We start from the raw sequence: 19,123 nt of genomic DNA, 5'->3' as shown, positions 1-19,123 counted from the left end.
CATTTGTGAGTTATTAAAAATGGGGTGTGACGAGACACTTAATCCACGAGACGAGACACAAGATTGGGTTCACGAGAACGAGGCGATATTTTTACACTTTTTAAGAAATCCTCAATGATAAAATAAATGAATAAGAAACTGAAATCACGTCATTTTTAAAAGTTTTAACTAATCAAGGCCTGGCCCTAACAATTATTTTGCTAACTGATAATGAAGTAATTTGTTATTTTTGGGTAATAAAAATAGACCCAAGTGAGCAGTAGCCTTTAAAATTACATAATAATGAAGATGCAATAATAATTGGTTCAAATAAAGTATTAAAAGCAAGTTACATTAAACCACATTACATTAACAAAACACATTACATTTGTGGCTTTTAAATAAAAAGCATTATGTATGTATTATAACAAATGCTTCCAGGGGGCGATAGTGGACTCGTCTCGCGGACGCTATCTTCACTTTCACTTTCACTTTAGACGGAGAGAAATGCTTATTTTTAGTCAAACAATGTTTAAATCCATTTGAATATTTAATATATGTCCATTTCTTTACACTAGAAATAATACAGCTGCTGTCATTTTTGAGCAAGAACATGCAGACATTAAATCATGTAAACTCTGAGTGAAGGTTTAATCTGCTGAGACACATCTGACACTGATCAACAGACAAACACAACGCGTCTCAGACTTCACACTGGTTCACAAACTAACATGATTGGAAACCCAAACATAAAAGCAAACGCTGTAAAAGACAAATATAATGCAAGCCCCGTAAAAGGTTCAAACAGAAAGCTGCATCCTCCGGAGGTCGCATATGCAGGCTGCATACGTCATCAAGGTTTATTTCAGATCATTATCTGAGCATTACATTAGCAAGTCGTGAGCATATTACAACAAGTTGCGATTAACTAAATAATAAGTAAACTTTATAATTGTTAATAGTCTCTAATAAGACAGTCTTTATGAAGTAAATGCAGTTTAAACATGCGACCTCCGAATGATGCAGTCTTTTATTTGAGAAACGGCCAGCATTTCACCTCCAGAAGAAATCTCGCGAGACACATTTAATCTCGCGAGATCTCATCGCACGAGATCTCGTCACCCCCCTAGTAACTGCTTAACTAAGCATGTAATATTAAAGTATCGAAAAATTCATCAAAATCGATATTGCTTCTAAGAAATGTTTGATGTATCAGCAAATATTACATTGTTGGCAGAGATGATCGATACTGTATCATAACGCAATGAACTGTCTGATTTACACCCTTATTGTGTAAGGTCTTTATACACCACTGATAATATAGTTGTGTATATTATATTGCATTTTTGTCAAAAGATCCTTCTATAAGTTACACAATGCACCTTTAACTTTCATTTAGTTGAAAATATTAACCGAACAAAGATTCTTCGTTACCCAATAACATCATGAAGAAGACATCCAATTAAACTGCTTTTAAAGCAGATGTTGCCTTTTTCATGCTGCTAATCATGCTGAATGAAATCTAGTGCAGTACAATCCTTTTCATAATGAAAGTAATTCAGTTCGATTATGTCAACCCTACTTCCAGCAAATCAGACATTAATGAGTCAACTGGGCTTTGTTAAAAGGTTCCCTGCAAACAATTATAAATATACATATATGCAAATATGATGTAAATTTGAGACAGATTACAGGGCTCACAATAAACTGCAATGATGCAACTCTGAAATAAATAAAACTGAATAAAATTAAACAATGTCTCCCCTTATATATATATATATATATATATATATATATATATATATATATATATATATATATATATATATATATATATATATATATATATATATATATATATATATATATATATATATATATATATATATATATATATATATAAAATGTCATTGTATTACAAAAAAACTTTATCTTACACTTATGTTTTTACTCACTTATCTTTTAACAAGTTAATAAAAATCTATCTGTTACATAATTAAACAAAAGTCATGTTTAAAGGTGCATTCAAGCAGGGCTGTGTGGGAGTTTTTTTGGTTTGAACAACAACTTCACATTTGGCACAACTGCAATACTGAAAAAAGCAAAAGCGTGTTTGAGAAACAGTGCTGAATGAACTTAAAGTCCATGTAAAGTGGTATTAAATATGTGTTCTTAGTTTGTCACACCACAAAAAAATGTGATATTTACCACCCAGCCAAAGGTGAATGATTAAAAAAGTCAAGAAAGCAAAATAAGTTATCAAAATTTGGGAAAACTTGGCAGAATTCTCTGCTCTCAAACGCTGGGGGCGTGTCCGCTGAAACCATGCCCACTCGCAGGAAAGCTATGGGGTCTCTCTCTCTACTTTCAATACTGCTATAACCTGAATGGATGCTCGCGATTGTGTTGGGGCGGGGCCATGCTTTATGACTCCAGTTGGTTGTCGATCCACTGTTTTAACCCCGCCCAAATAATCCTGAACATAGAAATGTGGAAAAACTGTTTAACGTTGTAATGCTGCGTTTACACCAGCCGCGGTAGAGGTGGCAAAAACGCGCTATTCGCGCGTAGTTGGACGTTTGAACATTTGAGTTTACTCGCTTCATTCGCGCATGAAAGCTGTGTGTTAAATTCTAGTCATTTGAGACATTCACGCCAAAATTCGCATCATGGGAGGGGCTTCTGCGACTCCGCTGAGACTCCACTCGCTTCCTGAAATCACGTCCCTACTACAGCAAGGTCCTGATTGGTTAACGCAGAGCGAAAAATCCGCTGAAGTTCAGTTTTTTCAACTCGCCCGTTTCCGGCGGCACCACTTAATTCACACGGAACGCGCCATCCGCGTCGCAGGCTAACTAATCGCGTCTTTGCATTGACTTAACATGTAAATCACCCGCGCTTGCCGCATCTACCGCGTCTGGTGTGAACCCTGCATAATAAATTTTAAAACGTGAATCGGACAATAGGTGCTCTTTAAGAACTCAACTTAAAAAAAAAATAAAAGCCTTGCAAACACTACAACTTCCCTCTGCAAATGCAAATCTAGTTTTTAATTTGTAGTTTAATTACCCAGTGTGGTTCCATTGTGGCACATCAGTTCATAACCTTTCAAAATGTAACAGATGGCACTTAAATCTGTCAACGTGCAAAGTGCAACTTGAAGTGTTGCGCTGTTGTTCACCAGTAATGCTCATTTTGGGAAATAATCAACCTGCAGAAATGATTCACAAGCACTCATATTCTCAATCCCCTCCACCGATCCTTCAACATTATTTCAACTACATGCAATTTATCAAAACAGCATAGCAACATGCAGTTTTACATGACAGTGTAAACCCTGTACCAAATATGGGTGCATTCGATGACCCTCGCGTATAACATAAACATCAGTGGATCCCTAAAATGTGACATCATACATCAGGTGACACGATTCCCAGAATGTCCGCAGTTGATCTTCTGCATTGATTAATTCTGTCTTGAGAAGGGTGCAGATCAATCTACTAAAACCCTAGACAGGACACATTCAGTGGCATCAGGGACCATTAATAAATCAGGCCATTTAAGTACCAGATGGGATCAGTGCCAAGGTCATGATGGTGGGCCACGTCTCATGAGACTCCAAACAGGAGATGGATTGTGATTCCTAACTGATTAACTTACCTTTAAGATTCACAATAGAGTCGGAGTTCAGGTGTCTGATTCAGTTTCCTGATCGATGGTAGAGGTTTATCAAAACAACAGAAGTGCCGAATCCAAACTGAATTATAAAAAGTTATTAAACTAAATGTTAGCTGTGTCCTAGATGGATCCCGTCACAGCAGCATGACTTAAAAGCCGAAATATAGTTTATTTCTTACACGTAGGCGAGGGTCTGCTTACAGTGCGGGTGACAAAATGTTCGTCATCAGAAGCGCACGCGTAATGTACGCGCACTGCCGGATTTTTTAAACCCTGCATACACATAAAAAAATACTCTGGACTTAATGCCACACTACAATTTTCGTTTCATTCACTTAAACTCACCTAAAGGATTATTAGGAAGACCATACTAATACTGAGTTTGACCCCCTTTCGCCTTCAGAACTGCCTTAATTCTAAGTGGCATTGATTCAACAAGGTGCTGCAAGCATTCTTTAGAAATGTTGGCCCATATTGATAGGATTCCCGTTCCACCACATCCCAAAGATGCTCTTTTGGGTTGAGGTCTGGTGACTGTGGGGGTCATTTTAGTACAGTGAACTCATTGTCATGTTCAAGAAACCAATTTGAAATGATTCAAGTTTTGTGACATGGTGCATTATCCTGCTGGAAGTAACCGTAAGAGGATGGGTACATGGTGGTCATAATGGGATGGACATGGTCAGAAACAATGCTCAGGTAGGCCGTGGCATTTAAACGATGCCCAATTGGCACTAAGGGGCCTAAAGTGTGCCAAAAAAACACCCCCACACCATTACACCACCACCAACAGTCTGCACAGTGGTAACAAGGCATGATGGATCCATCTTCTCATTCTGTTTAAGCCAAATTCTGACTCTACCATCTGAATGTCTCAACAGAAATCGAGACTCATCAGACCAGGCAACATTTTTCCAGTCTTCAACTGTCCAATTTTGATGAGTTTGTGCAAATTGTAGCCTCTATTTCCTATTTGTAGTGGAGATGAGTGGTACCCGGTGGGGTCTTCTGCTGTTGTAGCCCATCCGCCTCAAGGTTGTGCGTGTTGTGGCTTCACAAATGCTTTGCTGCATACCTCAGTTGTAACGAGTGGTTATTTCAGCCAAAGATGCTCTTCTATTAGCTTGAATCAGTCGGCCCATTCTCCTCTGACCTCTAGCATCAACAAAGCATTTTCGCCCACAGGACTGCCACATACTGGATGTTTTTCCCTTTTCACACCATTCTTTGTAAACCCTAGAAATGGTTGTGCGTAAAAATCCCAATAACTGAGCAGATTGTGAAATACTCAGACCGGCCCGTCTGGCACCAACAACCATGTCACGCTCAAAATTGCTTAAATCACCTTTCTTTCCCATTCTGACATTCAGTTTGGAGTTCAGGAGATTGTCTTGGCCAGGACCACATCCCTAAATGCATTGAAGCAACTGCCATGTGATTGGATAATTGCATTAATGAGAAATTGAACGGGTGATCCTAATAATCCTTTAGGTTAGTGTACATTAATATGCATGCAAATGCATCAGTCTGTAAACGCACACTTGTACGAAGATATTTTGCATTTCGCTGTGTACCAAAGTTCAACTTTGAGCTGCATATTCGTATCACGTGAATACATGTGACCAGTAAACAATTGGTATATCATGGCGTGAGTCTCTCTACTGAAAAGGAATGTAAGGCCATTTTTAAAAGTAAATTCAATCGGGTGTTTCCCTGGATCTCATGCCGGCAAGAAATGCAACATCTCAATTTTTTGCATTCAAAAACAGCTAAGGTGCAATGAAATGAAAATAGGCCCTGTGTTAAACCCTTGTAAATTTGTCTGTCTGATTTGGTGTGTGGTGCACATGACCCAATACCGACACAATTACCCAGACATCCATTACAACCCATTAATCCTAATTCAGACATACTCCCCTCATCTGTAAAACACTTCAAGTTAATGTAGATCAGCTGACAAGACAACATGTTGAACCCCAGTGCCAACTTTCCACAAAGAAAGTCCCATTTTAGCCGGTCAGGTTTAAGATAAATGAGTAAAACACCTGCACAGCACCGCATGTGAAACTGGGAAGTGAAATGGAAAGTTTGTTTGGTTTAATGCAGAAAGAAGCGGTGGGATAGATAAGCTTATCTTACGGCCACATTGTGGGTCTAATCTCGGAGCAATGCACATGGTCGCCAGTGTCTGTCTCTGTAAGGTCCACTTAATCGATAAGCGCAGCACACCTGAAGCTTTCGGCCTGTTGAATCCTCTCATCTCTCTCGCCCCCGTCCACATGAGCTCAGTGAATCAGCAGATGTCAGGAGAGCCCAGGAAACTTCACTTAAGTTTACGGTTAGCGGTCTGCATTCATTCATTAAAGCCTTCACGCTGGTACTGAGATGAGATTCATATAATCGATCTGGTTTCCCGGTCAGACCTCCAGTCCAACACCAGACCACCTTCAATGGTGCTATGCTAAGATTTTCAATCTATGTACAATTAGATTTACCTTTTTAATCAAAATATAGCGATATAAATATGCTTGTAGGCATTTCCTGGATCTGCGTGTGTAATGGTACTTCTTCTGCGGCGCATATTAAGCATCTACACAAGAGCGCCCTCTGGCTTTTAATTGTAGCTGCATTTCACCATAATTCATGGAAGATGGCACATTGCATCTCAAAGCAATACATGCCTTATCAATGAAGTGCGCACCCCTGGAGCAGAGTTTTAATTGTACAACTACTACTACTACTTAGGCACACTTCATTATTCCACAGTAGCACCTAAAGGGGCATTCACACCAGCCGCGGTAGAGGCGGCAAAAACACGCTATTCGTACGTAGTTGGATGCTTGAACATTTGATTTTACTCGCTTCATTCGTGCGTGAAAGCCGCGCGTGAAAATCTAGTCATACGAGACATTCATGCGGAAATTCGCGTCATGGGAGGGTGTTGATCATCTTCAACGTAAATCTCTTTTCTTGGACTACAACAAACACACAGATTGTAGGCAACAGTTTACTTCCTGGGATTGGTGATGTAGACAAGACCGACATTATCAGAATTCATCCCGCTTTATACAGTTAACTTATACTGTAAGTTAACTCCTGTCAAATTCTGATTGTGAGTGAATCTTTCAAACATGGTGAGGAGTGTCACATTTCTAAATGTTGTCAGAGGTATTCGGACCAATCACAGCGTACAGGTTAGCTGGCCAATCAGGCACAGGGGGCTTTTCAGATCAATGAGCTTTGTACAAAATCAATGCGTTTCAGGAAGAGAGTGAAATCTGGAGCTACAAAAATAAACAGTATATGGAAAATGTGGTTTTTTGAACCATAAACCCCGTGAACACATTGTATTATACCAAATACAAAAAATAACATTGTTTTATAGCAATGAAATAGGTGCCCTTTAAAAAGCAATGATACTAGTCTGTAGTAGCAGACGAGGATGTCAAGCTGACAGAAATTTTTTAAAGATGAAAGTAATGATAATGCATTTATTTGTATTGCTAAAATATTGACATAGCACAGCTGGTTTGTCCAACATGCTTACACTTAAAACAAAAAAAATTGATGTGTGTTTCCATATCAGACGTGCATTATACCTTTCAGTTTAAATACAGAAGAGCCGGACTATCCCTGGAGTAACAGCATGACGTACAGTACCATTACACTCATGTAACAGGTCCTGCTGTACAGCATTAAGGTGTGACACTCTCTGTCTCTTGACTGAGGAGATAAAACCGGGTCTCATTCATCCTTGGACATCACCGCTTCGGTCTCTGATGCTGAAACATGAGGACCTGCAGCTTGTTAGTGCTCAACCAAGCCAAACGGTTCAACTCCACTAACAAGCAGCTTCTAACAACAAGGTCACCCTCTCAGTCAAAGGGCCAAAGATGGAGGTCGACCTCTCGGTAAGGCCCGACACCGAGCTGATAGAGGACCAGGAGCTAATTACATCACAACCCGACCAGACCGGTACATGGAACTAATAACCCAGCTCCCCCTGGACAAAATCACGCAATGCTATGGTTCGAAAAGCAAAAAAAAATAATAAGTGCGGTTTGCTCCGAGCTTGAAATTATTGCAGGATATTTCTCCAGCTTTCTCCAACGTTATTGTACGGCCTAAATAATGTCCAAAAAGGCAACCGAACAAATAATAAACAATAACATTTTCTCTGTCCTGAGAGGCAAATAATTAGTAGCACAAAAGCATCAATAATTAAAGAAATCGTTCACCCAGAAATGAAATTTCTGTCCTTGTGTGGCCTGCTGTTATTTTTTTCTATATTACACAAAGTCTAAAAAGAAACAAATATGTGATATGTAAGTTTTGTAAGTCGCCTTTCGACTTCACGCGGCATTCGGACACGACTCTTCGACTTCGCCCTCTTGTGGCAGTCGTAATGAACTTTCAGTTTAATACCACACCAAAAAGGAACAGAAGCTTTTCCAAGAGCTCTCATATATTAACTATTTGAAGCGAATGCATTTGATGAACATATAACATATGCTGAGAGCATTCGGTTAATATAATTATGGAAGGAGGTGGCATTTAGTGACTTTTGCCACTGAGCTTCACAAGTGGAGACAATACTAAAAATAATAAATAAATATTATATCAATAATTTATTACCTATTACGTAATCAATTCTTTTTCAAGGATTCAAGTGTTACTGATAAAAAAAGGATCAAAAGTTTTCACCTTGCACACAGTGTTTTCACTGGAAATCAAGTTAATTTTTTTAAAGTGTCATATCTTTAATGTGTCCTATTTTAAAGTTTATACCAAAAATTTCACATTTACAGATGGTCGCAGCCCTTGCAGAAGAGCCTGACGCATTGCCTGAACGAGTTCATTGAACAACAGTTCATGAACTTGTTCATATTTTGGACGAACGTGAACTGATGAATGTTACTGTAAACTCGTTCATTCTGGTGTTTGTGAACGGCATGCTCTCTCAGTTTAACGTCGTTCAATAAGGTGCCAAATTTCTATAGAGTCTTCCAGGCGAAAACCTGGCTAAAACACACTGTAAACAGTCCTTAATGTGTAGCGGAAAAACACCCAATCTGGCAAAACCAGCACCCCCGTGTTTCACCACTGCATGCGTCATCCAAACAAAACGCAGCATGGAGGTGAAAGCAGCATGTAGGTGACAAAGCAGCAATGAGTTTTATGACAAGATCGGTAAAGATGAGGATGGGAAAAATCTTACATTTCTGTGCAAACTTTACCCGCCGGCTTTCAAACAGAAAATCCGAAATTTAGTCACATCTACAGCAAACCTGAAACGGAAAATTGAACTAAAGGGGGTCGCACACCGGACAAGAAGCGCCGCATCGCGTCATGTATCTAAAAATCACATTATGTTCTATAAATGAAGAGTTTCGTTGCAAAACGAGATAACTCCGTTTTTAAAATTTTTGTCAAAACATGTTTATCATTATGTTATAATGTTATTATTTTATTTTATGGTGCTACTTAGCTGTATTTTTTAAGTTATGAAGGTTTAAATCAAAACAAACTAACTGCAGTTGAATTGATATTAATTGGAATGCACAACAAAAAAATTAGATTTCTTAAAAATTAAAAAAACGGAGTTGTCTCGTTTTGCAACGAAACTCTTCAAATGTACATACACACTGACTCTGGACGCTGCTGAAATCCCTGCCGCACCAATCACATAGTTTAACATTAAATAATATCATATTTGTCCCAAATCGTTAACAATAAGCATAGGCTGCTAACGCATATTATGGATCTTGAAATAGACTCCGACTAAGCTCACGTTATTTAACATGCACAGATTCTCGTCCGATGTGCGACCCATTTGAAGCACCCGGCTAGCCTTTCAAGGTATGTGCAAGCAAATACAAAAATTAAAAGACAGTCAATGCTAATGTAAACTCTGGTTGGATAAGGATTTAAAGTTGGATATGAAGATAAGATCTGACGCATTTAGCATCAGTGTTAAAACTGATAAAATAATTGCTGTCTGTGGTTCTATATGGGCTACAATGGTAATATTTTTAAAAAATAATATGGGAAAAAGAACTATAAATTAGCTCATTTTTGGAACTGTGAACTAGTTCAAAATTTGGAAGTATGTACTATGAACTGGACTAGTTCATTTTAAAATTTGTGAACTGAACTTTGAACTAGTTCATGTAGAAAGTGAGCTTTTCCAACACTGCCTTGTGTGACTCTTAACTCTTTCCCCACCATTGACAAGTTATCTCGTCAATTAAGAGAAAACATTTCTCTGCCAATGACGCTTTCTTGACAAGTTTTCACAGTAATCGGCCATCCGCTATTATCCACTAGATGGCGCTCTTACCAAATTAACAAAAAACCAAAGCAAAAACTAATTTAATACATTTTAAACTCCATGTATGTTTTGATAATCGTTCTGAATCTGATCTGATCTCTAATAAAATTCCTTCACAAAAATGCAAATTTAAAAAATATTTTTAAAAAACCTACCTATATTTAAGAGGTTATATAAAGAGAACAAATTATCAAAGTTTTTCCAGTTTTGTTTGTTTGAAAGCAGAGGGTCTGTTTTTTCATCTGGTATATTTGTATGTTTATAGAAAAACATTTTCCTGAAAAAGTCATTTTGTGAAAATTTTGTAAAAAAAAAAAAAATCACAAAAAAAGCTGGCGAGCAACTTTAAAAAAAAAAAGGATTGCGGGGAATGAGTAAAAAAATGACTTCCGACCATTGTTTGTCATGTACAGTTGAAGTACAAACAAATCCACTTCACATGTCATTTCAAATTAGTAGTTTATAGTTTTAAATGCAACTCACCACTAGTCAAAATTAAAAAATAGAAATCTTAAATGACAAAGTCAATCTAATTGTACTTAAAAATTTAAGGCAGCGAATATTTTTGACACTGTACACATTTTCTAAAGTTAAACATTTTCATATTGCCACAGCTCTCAAATTAAATGTTATTGTGACATCAATGATATTTGGTTATGAGACGCATGATATCCCTTAAGTGATAGCAAAAATAATGTAACATGTTCCCACACACATTGTAGTTTGTCTTAAAATGGCTGCAATAAAACACATAAGTCAGCTGTACTTTTTTTAATGGTACTTTTTAACTTTTTAGAGTTTGACAGATACGGTCATTATGAGCTTCACTATAAAAAAGGCTCTTCAAAAACCTAGTTTTGGGTAAATTATTTCTTAAACTACACAGAGAATGAAACTCTCGGCAGAAGATTGCGATGCACCTCACCTTCATCAAACTCGACATCTTCCTCAGTGTGCTGGGGAAAAGGAAAGCAGTTTGTGATCTCCAGGCGATCTTCGACCACCAATCCAAGCAGAACACCCTGTACCACCTCACTGCCCTGGCCCTCCTCCTGATAATGCTTAATGATCTTCAACACCACCTGCAGATAGAGACAAACAGATCATGAAACCTGCCAGAGAAACTTTTACTGAACTAACCAAACAAATCCCATAATGTAGAATGACACTTATTGGCCTAAAAGGGATGTTACTAGGGATATTCAGCCGATTTTCGGCCCGAATTGTTTTGGTTGCTGGACATTTGGTGCATTTAATATAAAACGTTCAATATAAAAGGTCCAAAACTTGACATGATCAAAAATAACTCGCATTTGATCCGTTAACAAATGGCCATGTCAATTGCGCAATATTAATTGTTAATAGTCAATTAATGTGGACAATTCAACAGCCTACACTGATATGTAAGGAGAAGAGTGACCAATATATTGCAATTCATATTTACACAAAACTGCCAAATTAAAAAAAAAAAAATCTTCTGTATACAACTTTAACTGAGAATTTGTAAAAAAAAGAAAGCGAAATCTGTTTATCGAAAGGCCTAAATGTTATTGTATACATTATTCTGTAGATTTTGTGTAGTTGTACATTGCATTTTGTGTTGTATGGTTATGTTTGGCTGTTTCAGCAAAGCAATTTTCTGACAGAGGATTAATAATGTACGCATGCATGTATGTTTGCAATGCAGAGATGAACGCTTTGACTTTCAAATAAATGCACACGCATAATTAGGGCTCCATAATGAATTATCACAACTATTTGTTTGCAGAATAAAAGTTTATATTTACAATATATACACTCACCTAAAAGATTATTAGGAACACCATACTATTACTATGTTTGACCCCCTTTTGCCTTCAGAACTTCCTTAATTCTACATGACATTGATTCAACAAGGTGCTGAAAGCAAATGTTGGCCCATATTGATAGGATAGCATCTTGCAGTTGATGGAGATTTGTGGGATGCACATCCAGGGCACGAAGCTCCCATTCCACCACATCCCAAAGATGCTCTATTGGGTTGAGATCTGATGACTGTGGGGGCCATTTTAGCACAGTGAACTCATTGTCATGTTCAAGAAACCAATTTGAAATGATTTGAGCTTTGTGACATAGTGCATTACCCTGCTAGAAGTAGTCATCACATGATAGGTACATGGTGGTCATCAAGGGATGGACATGGTCAGAAACAATGCTCAGGTAGGCCGTGGCATTTAAACGATGCCCAATTGGCACTAAGGGGCCTAAAGTGTGCCAAAAACACACCCCCACACCATTACACCACCACCAACAGTCTGCACAGTGGTAACAAGGCATGATGGATCCATCTTCTCATTCTGTTTAAGCCAAATTCTGACTCTACCATCTGAATGTCTCAACAGAAATCGAGACTCATCAGACCAGGCAATATTTTTCCAGTCCTTAACTGTCCAATTTTGGTGAGCTCGTGCAAATTGTAGCTTCTTTTTCCTATTTGTAGTGGAGATGAGTGTTGTGGGGTCTTTTGCTGTTGTAGCCCACAACCTCAAGGTTGTGCGTGTTGTGGCTTCACAAATGCTTTGCTGCATACATCGGTTGTAACAAATGATTATTTCAGTCAAAGTTGCTCTTCTATCAGCTTGAATCAGTCGGCCCATTCTCCTCTGACCCCTAGCATCAACAAGGCATTTTCGCCCACCAGACTGCCGCATACTGGATGTTTTTCCCTTTTCACACCATTCTTAGAAACCCTAGAAATGGTTGTGCGTGAAAATCCCAGTAACTGAGCAGATTGTGAAATACTCAGACCGGCACGTCTGGCACCAACAACCATGCCACACTCAAAATTGCTTAAATGACCTTTCTTTCCCATTCTGACATTCAGTTTGGAGTTCAGGAGATTGTCTTGAACAGGACCACACCCCTAAATGCATTGAAGCAACTGCTATGTGATTGGTTGATTAGATAATTGCATTAATGAGAAATTGAACAGGTGTTCCTAATAGGGCTGTCACTTTTTATTCGATGTTCGAATATGCATTCGAACATGACGTGAAATATCCGTATTCGAACTATAAATAAACCATCCGGTTTTTAAAATGCCATGTGTAGCGCATTTTTTACAGTAACAGCTCGTAATAGGAAGGAGGCTGAGAGTGAGACCGACGACTGCAACTGTGCGCAAGAGAGGAAATCAAATTGGACCAACATGAACCTAATGTGCATGTCAAGATAGAATTATAGTTTGTATATAAAATGACATATTTAACACTGCTATAAGTGTTAAACATTATAGCAGAATAAAAAACTTGCGTTAATACGTTCGCATTATGAAAATAGCATGTATGAAGATAATTTCATCATTTTTACAACGCAATGTAAACTTTATATTAAACAACAACAGCATTTGGCTTGTAAACGGATTTTAAATGATCATGTGCTGACTGTCGCGAGTCACATAGAAGACAGAGTCAAGTGAGATCTGCTTAACTTACCGGTAAGTTTAATTTAATCTATAGTATCAAAGGGTTTGTGCCCAGATATTCGAATATATTCGGATAAATTGCATGATATTCGAAATTCGTTCGAATTTGATTTTTCTCAAAAGTGACAGCCCTAGTTCCTAATAATCCTTTAGGTGAGTGTATATACATAATTATTATACACAGCACACACACATACGTACCGGTATAAATGTAAACAAACACGTTTATTCTGCAAACAGTTAGTTGGCATAAATTGTTTAGCAGCCCTACTAGGGCTGCACGATTTGGGTAATTTTTCCCATTGCGGTTATTTATGCTAATATTGCGATGTGCGGTTATGATAAATGGTATCATGAGTCAACTTGATGGGTTTTAAGGAAAATCCACACACAGTTTAGGGATAATGCTAAAATGTGTATTTGTAAAACTAGAAATATTTTCGTATTGCCACGTGATGTAGCAACTGCTCAGTGTCAGTAATCCTAAATCCAAAATACCGCCCTACAACAGACGTAGAGTTTTTTTCAGCTACCAGATCACTGTCAATCTCCTATGCATCCATCTTCGCTCTGGTATTTCCGTGGTGCGCACACACAAGTTACAACGCACGCCACACACGTGCATGCCACAAGTGCATGCCATACGTGCACTGCTTTTTTGTTCGTTTTTCTTTCTTTTTTTAAACAGCAAGGAAAATCATCAAACTGTTATCAGAAAGTTTGTGTTAACAAGTCCACACATTTATTTATTTAATATAATTGCAACATTTTGCTGTCATATAATCGCACAGGCTGACATCGCGATTGCGATGCGATTAATTGTGCAGCACTAAGCCCTACACATAATGAATCTGAAAAATTGAGCATGTGGCTTTAAAAAAACAAGTGAGGGCAAAATAAAAGTTTGCTCATTCATCTTAACGTGGCACTGTGTGAGCACTGAGAGCAGCAGAAGAAAGACCTGCGGTTAATAGAATAACAAATACATTCACTGTCTAATTACACTGTCTGTCCAACACAAGATCTCTTAATATAAATCCATTGTTTTGATTCCACAGTTCACAGGCAAAAAAAAGAAATCTTCGATCCTGTTCCCTCTGCCCCATGGCATGATGGGATATCGTTCTTTATCTCAGAAAAGACACTAAATTACATATCTGTACAATCTAAAGGTGAAGAAAAGAGCATCAGTAAAACCAGACAGTACCAAAGTAAAAGAGGCACTGAAGTGTAGAGAGTCGGGAGTCTTTACATCAGATAAGCATGAGACAATTCAAAAGACCAGATACAGACAGATTTCTAAATCTTTCGCAATTTCTAAATACATATATTATAGATATTATACCATTTACATTCAGCCAGGGTTTTCCACAGAAAATGTGTTAGTTAAGGTGGTAGAGTTGGGCGGGTGTTTGGGACTGGGGGCATGGCAATAAAAGAGGCGCGGCGTACGCGTCATGATGAAAATGAAAATATTTTTATTAAAAACACTCAAATAAAACTTAATTTTGAAGAAACTATGACAGAAAATGAACACATACTAGATTATAAATGAATTAAATGTTTTACCTCTAACGGGAATAGCTGCGTGATGAAGTGAAACTAAAGGGTTAATAAACACAAACTAAAGCAAATGTCTGGCGAACAATGACAGATGTAAAAACTGATTAATTCCCACTATTAATAACATTATCTTAAAGAGTGTAACTACTGTAGCATGTAAATAATGCACATAAATAACAACAGGCACATGTAACCAAGCTAGCAAGTTGTTCAAACAACAAAATCACCAGCTAACTAACTTTAAATTTGCAAGAACTATAGACTAATACAATAACAGGCTTAAATAAACCCAAAACATAAATCCATTTTCAGTTCTCACGGACATGTGTTTTATCAACTGGCTATCCTCCAGACAGTGACAGACCACGTCTTTATCTCATTTTAACCGTGTGGTGCGCGTACACGCTGCGATGTGAAGCGCGTCCACGCTATTCTCCGATATGCAGTTGACCGCCTTTTGTGCAGTGAATTTTTTTTTTATGATCTAGTTAAAGGGACGCTTCACCCATTTGCATTAAGCTGTGTATAGTTAGAAACCCAGTCATGTTTTTGAATGGTTGTGCATCATTTCCTCAGTTTCCCCTGAGACGGGAGAAATAATGGATTTCAGTGTTGCACTTCCTTCTTTCAATGATGTAAAAATCATCATTTTGCATCATTGAAAGAAGGAAGTCATATATCTTTGTAGAGGGGGTGAGACTACAAACCTACTTTTCTCGGTAAAATAGGCACCAAATTTGAAATTTATGTTACATTTCAACTACAAATATGATTCACTTTTAATAAAGATTAATGTTTCCACGGGTGAAATGCTCCTTTAAGGCGGTAGGATTTCCCAGCTAAGGCGGGCCACCCGAACTGCAAAGTGCTGCGGGAAACCCTGCATTCAGCAGATGCTTTTATTCAGAATAACTTAAATTTAGTTAAAACAATACAATACAAATGCACAACAAAGTTACTTTTTGGCTTATGAAGTTTCAACTTTCTTAGAAGCCATCATTAACGTAAGTTTGGCATAACTGGAAAGATAAGATAAAAAAATATCCAAACAGTAAGAAATATCGATTTTCACTTGTTATATGCTTATTGGTTCTTAAATCATTTTTTATTTATAATAGTTAATTTTGTTTAGGCCCCATATTGACAAGGGCAGTGTAATATAATCATTTTTACGATGCATTGCGATGTTAATGTGAACGATTACTGCATCGACAAATATAAACAAATAATCGATTATTAAAAAAGCAGTTCAGTGCACGAAGGAGAATAAAAGTGCTTTTTTTAACTTGGAGCGCTGTTGAAAGTTCATTAGGATATAAAGCACCAATCGACATGTTAAAGATGCCACAATGCATTTTTAAGCAATGCGCACCTTTTCAATGAAGGGCCTCTTTTTTGTAATAATAATAAATGGTATTAGTAGTATGTAAACAACAAATCTATACACACAAAAATACAATTTATGGTATTATAACATTAAGATCAATTATTTAATGCTCCCTTAAGACGTCCAAGAATCATTAATGGTTAAAGAACCAGAATTGTTTAGATAAATCAGAATCGTTAAATTCCTGACGACTCCCATTCTTCCCCATCCATCACCTAAAGCTAACAAATCTTCCATCATGTTCCAGAACATTCATAAAAAGTGAGCTACACACCAAATTACTCCCAATTCTCTGGATACATGTAACATAGTGAGAGCTAAAATGACCTGACAAAGGTGCTACGGGCTCGCTGCATTGCAGCCGTAAAGATATATGAACCATTTCACAGCGGCGTGTTCAATTAATTATGAATGGATTCGCTGTAAACAGTAAGTTACAGCGATGCCCTTTGTCTCCCTTTAAAAAACTGCACTCAGAAATACGGTGGGCGTCTATAGCATCTCATTTCAGCATGAGCCGAGGTTTTTTCAGAGATTATTGTTGCCTCTTTGAGGGTTTGCAACAGGGTTTAAGGTCAGAAGGAAACAGGCAGAAAAGTCAATAGCGGGCGATCAGACTCCTGCCAATCTGTTCATTTCGAGCTGTGGCGCCGTGCTGAAGGAATTGTGAAAAAGCCTGTAAATCATTCAGGAGGAAAAGTCACACACCTGCCTCCTCAAATGAATTGAACTGGTTGGTGGGCTACAACCATGACAGATCATAAAGTTGCTGGCTAAGTCGACAGCACAGAAACATGACAAACTTTCGGTCTGATAAAAGAAATCATCGCCGATTTGATAGCAGATAGCAATTAGATTATGAAACACGTAGGCCTATAACATTAATGTAATAGCTCACGGATGTTAATTGTTTTGGGGGTGTTTGTTCTTTTCCAATTTTTCCCAGAGTCTAGTCAACAAATCAATAATGTACATTTAGCCTAGGGTAAATAAAAATGCAATATATATAATAGGTTTATAATAAAAAGCGTGTCAAAAGTGTGTCCAAATTAACACATTGAGGAGTTGACCACAACAGGACAAGACTAATGCTGCCTTCACATTAGGGATGCATAACGATTAATCGCGATTAATCTATAGGAGAATCAAAGTTTTTGTTTTAATCATATATGTGTGTGAACTGTGAATAATAATTATGTATAAATAAATATGCACACACGCATGTATAATTTTAAGAAAAAATATATTTATATTTATAATATATATAGTATGTAAACTTTTATTCTGCTATAGATTAATCACGATTAATCGTTATGCATCCCTACTTCACACGCTATTGGAAATTCGATAATTCTCACTTCTAAAGTCGTGATTACAAACTTGTTGTGTTCACTTGCATGTGATTTGAATAAATGTTATTTTAACGTCAAGACAAGGCAATCAAGCAGAAATCCTTCTCCCTTCCTTCTTGCCATTTTTTTATTTTCTGGAACGTCCAACTTTTTCCAAAGTTCAGAGATCGTTCATGTGCAATGGGAAACTCGTATTTACGATAATTACGTGATATCACGTGAAGGCGGCATAAGTCAAGAACAAGACCAATTAGACCAACATTTCCCAAATTAATTTGAAAGATCCACATCTACGACCGTACAAGTCTTAATAAAAAATGCACCGAACCACTGCTGCGTTGCTCAAGTAGGCACAACAGTTCTGCTTTTCATATCATAGATCTTGAATTTTGTGGACATTTATATTAGTTTTGTTCATTTGTATTAAGTTTTAAATTCAATTACATTATTTAAGTTAATAAATAAATCAGACAATTTAGGTTTTAAGTGAAATCCAGAATCCTACGAGACCAAAACAAGACCAAATGTAAATGCATTTGAGATCGTGACAAAACCTTGAAAAAATGGTCTCAAGACCAGTCTCAAATGCAACACTGTAAATAATACACATACTGTATGTGCACATACACATGATATTGCTAAAAATACAAACAACAGAGAAAACAACATATGTTTAAACATGAAACAACATTAAATAAACAGAGAAAAAGAGGTAAAGAGAAAAAAGTGTCAAGTAGGACCAGGGTGGGCGGTACGACATTATGACCAAATCATTATAAGACGAAAAGAGTAGGAGTAAGATTACAGCACTAATGAAGTATTGACAACACAGCCAGTTATTTTTCCTGGCAATGCCACATAATCATTATCCACAAAATTACATACTTTACCATTTTTATCTGTAACTTGAAAAATGGAAACAAAAAGACAATTATTCATAAGAAATGAATGATAAACATTAACTGTATGTGCCAAGTTTAAATGTTAAATTAATACAACGTAGATATCTAAATACAGGTAGATAGATAGATAGATAGATAGATAGATAGATAGATAGATAGATAGATAGATAGATAGATAGATAGATAGATAGATAGATAGATAGATAGATAGATAGATAGATAGATAGATAGATAGATAGATAGATAGATAAACAGGATTACTACTTAGCAATCTGACTTTGGACATAGATAGATAGATAGATAGATAGATAGATAGATAGATAGATAGATAGATAGATAGATAGATAGATAGATAGATAGATAGATAGATAGATAGATAGATAGATAGATAGATAGATAGATAGATAGATAGATAAACAGGATTACTACTTAGCAATCTGACTTTGGACATAGATAGATAGATAGATA

At 37.1% G+C, this 19,123-nt stretch overlaps 1 protein-coding gene across 1 annotated transcript in view; it reads right to left on the bottom strand.

The window, feature by feature from the left end:
* The window catches only part of eif3ha (eukaryotic translation initiation factor 3, subunit H, a), an 85,707-nt gene that overhangs the window by 53,930 nt on the left and 12,654 nt on the right, over positions 1–19,123 (bottom strand). The window contains exon 2 of the mRNA XM_065298895.1: positions 10,914–11,070. Coding sequence (XP_065154967.1) covers positions 10,914–11,070 — 157 coding nt within the window. The remainder of the gene's footprint in view (positions 1–10,913; positions 11,071–19,123) is intronic.

The sequence above is a fragment of the Paramisgurnus dabryanus genome, chromosome 13 (assembly GCF_030506205.2).
Source record: "Paramisgurnus dabryanus chromosome 13, PD_genome_1.1, whole genome shotgun sequence".
Classification (NCBI taxonomy): Eukaryota; Metazoa; Chordata; class Actinopteri; order Cypriniformes; family Cobitidae; genus Paramisgurnus; species Paramisgurnus dabryanus.
The sequence above is the reverse complement of the archived record's forward strand: the minus strand, read 5'-3'. Positions and strand labels throughout refer to the sequence as shown.